The following is an 11,253-nucleotide window of genomic DNA, read 5'->3' as shown; positions in this document are numbered from 1 at the left end:
ATTCGAAAAGTCTATTATTGTACTTTTAGTCCAAAATTAATCAACTTTACTTTAAAAATCTATTAAATTTCGTTAAAATTCAACTATTTTCTTAAAAAATCATAGTTTTTGGTGGATAATTAATTCTTTTTATTTGAAAATTATATTATCCTATTTTTAGTCAAAAATCAATCTCTTTTATTAAATTTTTGGTTAAAACTTCGAAGTTTCGGTTACAAATTTAAATTTTTTGATTGAAAATTCAATTTTTTCTGTTGAAAACTAATTCTTTTAATTTGTAAGTTCTATTATTGAATTTGCAGCCCAAAATTAATCTCTTTTACCTAAAAAATCTACTAAATTTGGTAAAAATTCAACTATTTTATTACAAAGTCATTGTTTTTTGTTGCAAATATATATTTTTTGGTTAAAAATTCATCATTTTTGGTTGAAAATTAATTAATTTTATATTAAAAATCTATTATCGTATTTTTAGTCCAAAATTGATCTCTTTTATTAATTTTTTTTGTTAAAATGTCGACTTTTCGGTTAAAAATTTTTTGGTTGAAAATTCATTATTTTTGATTGAAAATTAATTCTTTTTATTTGAAAAGTCTATTACTGTATTTTTGATTCAGAATTAATTTCTTCTATCATATATTTTTTTTTAATTCAACGTTTTGGTTACAAATTCTACTATTTGGTTTAAGATTGAACTATTTTGTTGATAATTGAAGTATTTTGTTAAAAAGTCATCGTTTTTGTTTGCAAATTTATATTTTTTGTTTGAAAAAAAATCGTTTTTGGTTGAAAATTATTAATTTCTGATTGAAAATTAATTCTTTTTATTTGAAAATCTATTATTGTATTTTTAGTCCAAAATTAATCTCTCTTATTAAATTTTTTGTTACAAATTCTACTATTTGATTGAAGATTGAACTATTTTGTTAAAAAGTCATCGTTTTTTGTTGCAAATTTATATTTTTTTGGTTGAAAAATCATCTTTTTCTGTTGAAAATAAATTCTTTTTATTTGAAACATATATTATTATATTTTTAGTCCAAATTTAATCTCTTTTACCTAAAAAATCTACTAAATTTGGTGAAAATTCAACTATTTTATTAAAAAGTCATTGTTTTTTGTTGCAAATTTATATTTTTTCGTTGAAAATTCATCTTTTTGAGTTGAAAATTAATTAATTTTATATTAAAAATCTATTATCGTATTTTTAGTCCAAAATTGATCTCTTTCATTAATTTTTTTTTATATGTCGACGTTTTAGTTACAAATTCTACTATTTGGTTGAAGATTGAACTATTTTGTTGAAAATTAAAGTATTTTGTTAAAAAGTCATCTTCTTTGATTGAAATTTAATTTTTTTTTATTTGAAAAAATAGTATTACATTTATTTTCAGAAATAATTTAAATTAAACTATTTTGGTCGAAAATTCATCTCTTTTGTTTTGTTGAACGCTTGTATTTTTTTAAATAGAAAATCCATTCTTTTGGTGTAAAAATTCATCATTTGTTAGAAAATTTATATTTTTTTTTGTTAAAAATTTATCTCTTTTGATTGAAAAATAATTCCTTTTATTTAAAAAGTCTATTATTGTATTTTTATTTCAGAATTAAACGCTTTTACGTTAAAAATCTACCATTTGGAGAAAATTCAAAAATGTTGGTCTTTGGTTATAAATTCAACATTTTTGTTTAAAGTTTTATTATTTTGTTGAAAATTCAACTATTTGTTTTAAAAATCATTATTTTTTAAAATTTATCTCTTGGTTAAAAATTCTACAATTTGGTTGAAAATTGAAGTATTTTGTTACAATTTCATCTTCTGTGGTTGAAAATTTCTCTTTTCTTTTTTTGTTGAAAGTTGATTCTTTTTTTTTGAAAAAAATAGTATTATATTTTTTTTTAAATTCAACTAATTTTGTTAAAAGTAATCTTTTTTTTGTGGAAAATGCATCCTTTTTGGGTTAAAAATTCATCTTTTATGTTTAAAAGTTAATTATTTTGAATTGAAAAGTCTACTATTAGATTTTTTGTTAAAAATTCTACTATTTGGTTGAAGATTTAACTATTTTGTTGATAATTGAAGTATTTTGTTAAAAAGTCATCGTTATTCGTTGAGAATTGATATTTTTTTGTCGAAAATCCATCAATTTTTGGGTAGAAATTTATGTTTTTTTGTTGAAAATTAATTCTTTTAATTTGAAAAGTCTATTATTGTATTTTTGATTCAGAATTAATTTCTTCTATTATATTTTTGGTTAAAAATTCTACTTTTTTGTTAGAAATTTTACAATTTGGTTGAAAATTTAACTATTTTGTAAAATTTTTAGTATTTTGTTAAAAACTCATATTTTTTGGTTAAAATTTTAACTTTTATTGAACAGAAAATTCTTTCTTTTTGATTGAAAATTAATCTTTTGGTATAAAAAAATTTTTTTAAGTAATCTTTTTTATCAAAATTTTAACTGTTTTGTTGAACGCTTGTATTTTTGGAGAGAAAATAAATCATTTTGGTATAAAAATGAACCAATTGGCTGAAAATTAATATTTTATTGTTTAAAATTCATCGTTTTAGGTTAAAAATTAATTCTTTTCATTTAAAATGTCTATTATTGTACTTTCGGTTCATAATTAATATCTTTCACTCAAAAAATCTATTGTTTGTTAAAAATTCTACTATTTTGTTAAAGAATTTGGTTGTAAAATTCTATTTTTTTTTTACAAATTCTACTATTTGGTAGAAGATTGAACTATTTTTTTGAAAGTTAAAGTATTTTGTTAAAAAATCATCGTATTTGGTAGAAAATTAATTCTTTTTTTTTTTTAATCTACTATTGTATTTTTAGTCCAAAACTAATTTCTTTTACTTAAAAAAACTATTAAATTTGGCTAAAATTCAAGTATTTTGCTAAAAATTCATCCTTTTAGGTTAAAAATTTATATTTTTTGTTGAAAATTAATTCTTTTTATTTGAAAAATCTATTATCGTATTTTTAGACCAATATGAATATTTTTTATTAAATTTTTGGTTGAAATGTCGACGTTTCGGTTACAAATTCTATTTTTTGGTTGAAGATTGAACTATTTTGTTGAAAATTAAAGTATTTTGTTAATTTTTGGGTAACAATTTCTTTCTTTTTTTGTTGAAAATTTATCATTTTAGATTGAAAATTAAGTCTTTTTATTTGAAAAGTCCATTATTATACTATTTGGTTAAAGATTTAACTATTTTGTTGAATGTTCAAGTATTTTATTAAAAACTCATAGTTTTTGGTTGCAAATTTATATATTTTGTTTGAAAATTAATATTTTTTGGTTAAAAAAATTCATAATTTTTTTATTGAAAACTCATTCTTTTTATTTAAAAGCTTTATTAATGTATTTTTAATTTAAAATTAATCTCGTTTACTTAAAAAAATCTATTAAATTTGGCGAAAATTAAACTATTTCGTTAAAAATTCATCTTTTTATTTTACAAATTTATATATTTTTGTTGAAAATGTATCATTTTTGATTGAAACTTAATTCTTTTTATTTAAAAAGTCTATTTTTGTATTTTTGTTTAATTAATTTCTTCTATTATATTTCTGTTTCAAAATTTTCGATTAAAAATTATACTATTTGGATAAAAATTTAACTATTTTCTCAAAAGTTCATATATTTTGTTTCAAAATATTCGTTTTTGGTTGAAAATTTCTTTTTGTTTTGTTTGAACATTCAACTTTTTTGCTTGGAAATTGATTCTTTTTTTTTTTTTTGAAAAGTCTATTATTGTATTTTTGGTTCAGAGTTAAGCTCTTTATCTTTTGGTAGAAAATTTTGTTTTTGTTTTTGAAAATTCAATTTTTATGGTTACAAGTTAATTATTAAAAATTGAAAAGTTTATTATTATATTTTTGGTTAAAAATTCGACTTTTTGGTTACAAATTCTATTATTTGATTGAAGATTTAATAATTTTATTGAAAATTAAAGTATTTTGTTAAAAAATCATCTTTTTTGGTTACAAATTTATATTTTTTTGGTTGAAAATTCATTATTTTTTATTAAAAATTAATTTTTTTCATTTCAAAAGTCTAGTATTATATCTTTGATTCAGAATTAATTTCTTCTATTATATTTTTGGTTAAAAATTCTACTTTTTTGTTAGAAATTTTACAATTTGGTTGAAAATTTAACTATTTTGTAAAATTTTTAGTATTTTGTTAAAAACTCATATTTTTTGGTTAAAATTTTAACTTTTATTGAACAAAAAATTCGTTCTTTTTGATTGAAGATTTAACTATTTTGTTGAAAATTTAAGTATTTTCTTAAAAAATTAATCGTTTTTGGTTTTAAATTTATATTTTTGTGATTAAAAATTTATCTTTTTTTTCTTGAAAAATCAACTTTTATGGTTGAGAGTAAATTATTTTGAATAGAAAATATTTTGTTAAAAAACTTGCTTCAAAAATCACCCTTTTTATCTAAAATTCACCTCTTGGTTAGAAATTTTACTATTTGGTTGAAAAATCAAGTATTTTGTTGATGAGTCATCTTCTTTCTTTGAAAATTTATCTTTTTTGGTTTCAGAATTAATTTAAATTCAATTATTTTGTTTAAAAGTCTTTTATTTTTCTCGAAAATTCATCCTTTTTGGAATAAAAAGTTCACCTTTTATGAATACGAGTTAATTATTTTAAATTGAAAAGTTTCTGGTTAAAAATTTCAATTTTTTGGTTGAAAAATCATCTTTTTCTGTTGGAAATAAATTCTTTTTATTTGAAAAGTCTATTATTATATTTTTAGTCCAAAATTAATCTATTTTACTTTAAAAATTTACTAAATTTGATGAAAATTCAACTATTTTGTTAAAATAAAATTTGTTGTCGAAAATTCAACTGTTTAATTGAACAGAAAATTCTTCTTTTCGGATTGAAAATTTATCTTTTGGCTTATCTTTAGGATTTATTAAAAATTTTACGAAAAATTCGAATGATTTTAAAAATATTTTAGAAGTTTTGACAAAATTTCAGAAATAATTTTAAATTTTTAAAACTTAAAAAAAAATTTTGTTTAATAAATGTAGATTTAGGAAGATTTTGAGGGCTTTTGAAAGATTTCAAAAGAATAAAAACAATTTATTAAGATTCCTAGGAAAATAAAAAATGAGTTTTTATTTTGAGAACCTAATTTGAAGAGAATATATTTTTTTAATTCAAAACATTTCCATGAGTATAAAAAAGATAAAATTATTTTAATTTTCTAGGATTTATTCAAAGTTTTAGGAAAAATTCGAATGATTTTAAAAGATATTTAGAAGTTTTGACAAAATTTCAGAAATAATTTGAAATTTGAAAAAGTTTCAAAAGAATATTTAAAAATATTTCTAATCAAGAAAGTTTAAGACATATTTAGAAGTTTTGTAAAGAATAAAAAAATAATTGAAAACTTAAAAAGATAACCACAAATTTTAAACAAAATGTAAATTTTCCAAAGATTTCAAAAGATTTTTTTAAATTGTAAAAAGACTTTTTTTAATTTTGTAGGATTCATTAAAAGTTTTAGGAAAAATTCGAATGATTTTAAAAATAATTTAGAAGTTCTGATAAAATTTCCGATATAATTTAAAATTTGAAAAAGTTAAAAAAACGCAAAATAAAATGTAGATTTAGGAATATTTTGAAATCAAAAATTAAGATTTTTCAGACTTTTGAAAGGTTTCGTAAGAATAAAAACAATGTATTAAGATTCCTAGTTAAATTAAAAAATGAGTTTTTATTTTGAAAACTTAAATTTAAGAGAATATTTCAAAAAATTTACATCATTTTAAAAAATAAAATTCTTTTAATTTTGTAAGGATTATTAAAAGTTTTGGGGAAAAATCGAATCATTTTAAAATATATTTAAAAGTTTCGACAAAATTTTTAAAATAATTGAAAACTTGAAAAGATACCCTAAAATGTAAAAAAAAATCTTAAAGAAAATAAATTTTTTGTATTGAGATTCCTAGGAAAATTGAAAAGAAGTTTTTATTCTGAAAAATTAATTTAAAAAGGTTTTAAAATTGGTAAAAAGATCAAATTTATTTAATTTTGTAAGATTTATTAAATGTTTTAGGAAAAATTCGAACCATTCAAAAAAATATTTAAAAGTTTTGCCAAAATTTAAAAAATATATTGAAATTTGAAGATTCCAAAAAATGTGAAACAAAATGTAAATTTAGGAAGATAATGGAATCAAATTTTCAAGATATTTAAGGATTTTGAAACCTTTTAAGATAATAAATCATTTTCTTAAGATTCTCGGAAAAATTAAAAGTATTTGTTTTTATATTAAAATAATAATTTAAAGAGAATATTTAAAAGATTTTTAAATCGAGAAAGTTTATTTATAAAGTTTACAAATTTACAAGTTTTGAAAAGATTAAAAAATATTTGAAAACTTGAAAAGATACTCAAAAATTTCAAACAAAATGTAGATTTTTAAAGATTTCGAAAAAAATTAGCTTTTTAACAATTTGGAAAGGTTTTAAAAGAATGTTTAAAAAGGTTTCAAAACATTTTTATAAATATGAAAAAATCAAATTCTTTTAATCTTGTAGGATTTATTCAAAGTTTTAGGAAAAATGTAATTTTAATTTTAAAAGATCTATAGAAGATTGAAAAAAAAATTACAAAAATAATAAAAAATTGCAAACGATTCCAAAAAATGTAAAACAAAATATATAAATAAGAATGGAAAAATTACTAATTTTTAAAGACTAAAAATTAAATAATTTAACTTCTAATTTAATTATTGTTTCAAACTAAAAATTGCTTAAAATGATATAATACTGTAAATTTACAAATTTATGGACTCATTCTTTAAATTAGAGAATTGAAAATAAATTCGGTAATAATAAAAAAAATGGTACAGAAGAGAATCTGTAACTAAATCTGTGATATTGAGAGTTCTGAATTTATTTTCAATTTATTGTCAGGTCTTTTTTTTAAATTATAAAATTTTTCTTTAAATTTAAACCGAATAATTTTATTTTGGATAATTTTTTTAACGATATCTTGAATAAATTGTTGCTAAAACTCCGATTGATTGCGACAGCGCGTGAATATGACTTTAAGTAACTGTTTTCAGTTTGTTTATCTATTGATAAAGACAAAGAATTTTCTGCTTCATCATTTTTGTGAATTATAATTTACAAATAAGTAATATTATTTCATGATAAAATGTATTTCTCACTGTTTCTAAACATTGTTGACAAAAGAAAAAAGATTAATATAAAGTTTTAAACATTTAAAAACATCTCGAAATAAAATTTGGAAGATCACAACATTTTTTTTTTTTTAATTTGCAGAACTGAAAATATAAGTGATTTATTTCAAAAGATATTTCGAAATTTTAAGGAGAATTGAAACAAAATTTCGATTTTTGATAAAATTCGATAGTAAGTTCAATTTTTAGAAGATTTAAAAAAATGTTAACAAAATTTAGATTTGTGAAGATTTCGTGAAAAAGAAGCTTTTAAAGAAATTTGAAAAGAAAGAATTTTGAAACTTTTTAAAGAGAAAAAAAAATATTTTCAGCATTCCTGGGAAAATTTTCAATATTTAAAAAAAAATTAATTGTAAGAGAAAATTGAAAAATATTTCAAAATATTAAAAATGGCTTCCTAAAATTAAAAAAAAATAATATAACCGATTTTCAAGCACAATTTTTAAATTTAGAAAGATTAAATGATTTTAAAAACAGTTCGAAAAATTAAAAAAGTTGATTTTTTTACAAATTTGGGAATTTTCTAACGTTTATAATTATTTTAAAATAAAAAATTACTTTAAATTTTTCGGGGAATATTAAGACAATTTTTAATAATCTTGAAACGTTCAAAAATCTTTAAAAATTTTGAAGATTTGATTTCATAATCTTCACAGAACCAGATTTTTTTTTACATTTTTGGAACCTTTTTAAATTTTAAATTATTTTGGAAATATTGTCGTAAATTCGAATTATCTTTTCAAAAATTATTCCTAAAACTTTTAATAAATCCTACAAATTTAAAAATCATTATGTAATGTTTATAAATCTTTTCAAAAATTTAGGTTAAAAAAAATTAAACAATATTTTTAAATTGCTGCAAAATTACAAAAAAATGCTTTAAAATCTTCAAAATTTAGAAATATTTTTGAATGTTTCACAAATCCTTTTAAATATTTCAAAATGTTAAAAAAGCTTCGTAATTTCTTGTTTTATTCTTCGAAAATTTTAATTTCCTTAACATTATTTTTTCAAAAAAAAAAAAAAAAAAATTAAAATTTTCGCTGGAATTGTAACAAAAAAATATATGATCCTAAAACCTTTCAAACTATTTAAAAAGCTTTGTAATTTTTTGTTTTTAATTTTTGAAAATCTAAATTTTCTTAAAATTATTTTTTCAAACAAAAAAATAAATAAATAAAAATTTTAGCTGAAATTGTAACAAAAAAATGTATGATCGTAAAAATTTTAAAACTATTTAACAAACTTAATATTTTTATTTCAAAACCTTAACAAATTTACACTTAATTATTTTAAAATATTTTCAAAACTTGTAAAATTTCAAAATAATTCAAAGTTTTTTTTAACATGTTTGAAAATCCAACAAAAATTTAAAAAATTGACATAAAATAAAAGTTTAAATAATATTAAGATATTGTGAATCATAATTTAATTGTTTTGATCTCTTTAAAAGTGTAAAATTTAATTTTTCTTTTTAAAAAACAATTTTTTTTGGATTAAAATGCCTCATTTTAACAAAAAATACGAATTTTAAAATAAAAATATTAATTTTATGCAAAAGAAAAATGTTTTTAAAATAAAAAAACATGCATTTTTTAACGAAATAATTTAATTTTAATTTAAAGAAGGCAAATTTCTACCCAAATAGTTGAATTTTTTATTTAAAAAATTAATTTTAAACCGCACATAAGAGTTTCTAACTAAAACAATGAATCTTTAACTGAAAGAGTTGATTTTTCAACAAAAAATATTCTTCATTAAAAATGATTAATTGTCAAGCAAAAAATTGAAATAAGTTAAATTTTCATTTTTTAAAATTAATTTCAACAAAAATTTTTCAAAAAAAAAAAAACTTTAGAAAAAGACAATTACATTTTTAAACAAAGTTGCGAGTTGTCAATTTTTTTACTAAAAAAGGTTTTAAAAAATTTCATTAACTTTAATTAAATAAAAAAAAAAAGAAATTGAAATCCGGACAAAAATTGTAGGCTCTAGAACTTTTTGAACGAAAACAATGCGTACTCCGAAATTACAATTTATAACCTCAAAACAGGTTAAGAATGTATACGATTTATAATAGTAAATATATACTGTTTCAATTTTTAACATTTGAACACGTTTAGAAATATTCGAATGCTTCCAAAACCTCCTTAAAAATTAATAATTGGTCTGCAAAAAAAAAGAATAAATCTCGAAAACTTTCACTTTCTGAATTCCAAATTCTTCGGAACTTTCGAAACACTAAATCTTTTGAAAAAGCGAAAATTCAAATAAGAGACACAAAAAACGAGATGGTTAAAAAGATAAATAAAAATAACTCACGGGAATGAGTGCCTCTTCAAGTCCATCGATATCGCTTGTACAAATGCTCTCTGCTTGCATTTTCGTGTTTAAAACTCAGTATTCTTTTCGATTCACTCTGTAAAAACAGAAAATTGTCCATCCTGACTATTATTTTATAATTGTTTCGAGATAAGTTAGTCACGAGTTTTGAGAGCAGGTTCGCATGGCACTTTTCTAAAATGGCAATTGCTTGGCCTTGAGGGATTTCTGTGAGAAAAAGGTCGAAAAGAAAATGCAAAATGTTGGAGAAAAGTGAGTTCCGGTAGCACTGTATTGTAAACATAACCCTTAAAAAGTACACTCGAACATTTTTCGAAATTTCCTTCTCTACAGGATGTTTTTATTTTGCCATCTCGGACAGAGTTGAACTAACTTCCTGTTCCTGTCCATTGAACGGAAGTCCCTTGCCATAGGCCACGCGAATCTTGCCTAGAAACCCCCAGAAAGGAACGAAATCGAATGAAAAACAATATCTGGTGAAAGTGTACTTACGGGGGACACATTATTTCTCCTTTCTATTGAGTTTTCCAACGATTTTCGCGAGAGCACACCACGTTTTCTCGAAATCTCGCGTCCGCAGGCCACTTACGACTTACACTTTAACAAAAATGGCGACCGCTTGGCGCCATTTGCACATTTCCGATTGAATATTTGCATCCAAATTGAAAGGAATCGCGAAACGGAGATTGTTCAATTTTAATGTGAGGGATAAAAAGGCACAGATTGCGGATGGAATTTGTGTCAATTTCAGGCTGAATTATGGGATAAAGTTGAGATTAATAATAATGATTGACTACAGCGCTACGCTTAGGTAGTTTCGGGAAGCAGAACTTGTTAGGGTTGGGTTGGGTTGTAATTTGAATCTACCGGGTGTCTTGACAATTTTAATTTCATGTCTTAACCCATTAACGACCAAAGCTGTCAATTTTAGAACATGAGTTTGACCGCAAAATTTATGGGTATAACAAAACAATAAATAGATCAAAAGTACTGTTCCTTATGTTTTTGGGTGAGCTAAATTCGAATCCGCGGTCAAAATTTGAATATTTTGACTTCATAATTAAATATGGCGGTTTTTGAATACAAAAATAGTGAAAAATGTTTGATTTTTTTTTCTATAATTTTTTTTCAGACATAAAACGCTTTAATATCTTAAAATTTCTTCAAGCATCGGTGCACAAAATTCTTAAACTTAAACAACAAAATTTTATGTATATGTTTTTTCTTCCAAAATGGCGGACAAAATGCAAAAATGTTCAAAAAACTGGTTTTTTCCATCATCTTTGTTTTTCTCAAAAACTTGAAAGTTTAAAAAAAAGTTCCATGGAATAAAAATGTCTTGAAATTACGCAATGAAACACTATGACATTTAAAAAAAATTGTTAGAACAAATTTTTGATTTTTCAAAAAATCAAATATTTCAAATTTGCAACAAAATTTTGCATAAAATCTGAAAAAATTCAAGAATATTCTTTGACGAATTCTAAGACATTTTTATTCTGGAAAAATTTGTACCAGAGCCTATAGATTTTGGGAAATAATTGATCAAACTTCATGCGAAAAGAATTCGCCTGAAGTTTGATCAATTATTTCACAAAATCTATAGGCTCTGGTACAAATTTTTCAAGAATAAAAATGTCTTAGAATTAATCAAAGAATATTCT

At 20.8% G+C, this 11,253-nt stretch overlaps 1 protein-coding gene across 4 annotated transcripts in view; it reads right to left on the bottom strand.

Annotated features, from left to right (window-relative positions):
- LOC117181741 (ankyrin-3-like) overlaps positions 1 to 10,324 on the bottom strand; it is a 61,573-nt gene extending 51,249 nt beyond the window's left edge. For all 4 annotated transcript variants that reach the window (XM_033374702.1, XM_033374705.1, XM_033374704.1 and 1 more), the window contains exons 1-2: positions 10,082 to 10,324; positions 9,569 to 9,665 (exon numbers count right to left, since the gene is read on the bottom strand). In XM_033374702.1, coding sequence (XP_033230593.1) covers positions 9,569 to 9,628 — 60 coding nt within the window. In that variant the 5' untranslated portion in view covers positions 9,629 to 9,665; positions 10,082 to 10,324. The remainder of the gene's footprint in view (positions 1 to 9,568; positions 9,666 to 10,081) is intronic.
- Between the last annotated feature and the right edge of the window lie 929 nt (positions 10,325 to 11,253).

The sequence above is a fragment of the Belonocnema kinseyi genome, chromosome 10, assembly GCF_010883055.1.
Source record: "Belonocnema kinseyi isolate 2016_QV_RU_SX_M_011 chromosome 10, B_treatae_v1, whole genome shotgun sequence".
In the NCBI taxonomy this organism is placed as follows: Eukaryota; Metazoa; Arthropoda; class Insecta; order Hymenoptera; family Cynipidae; genus Belonocnema; species Belonocnema kinseyi.
The sequence above is the reverse complement of the archived record's forward strand: the minus strand, read 5'-3'. Positions and strand labels throughout refer to the sequence as shown.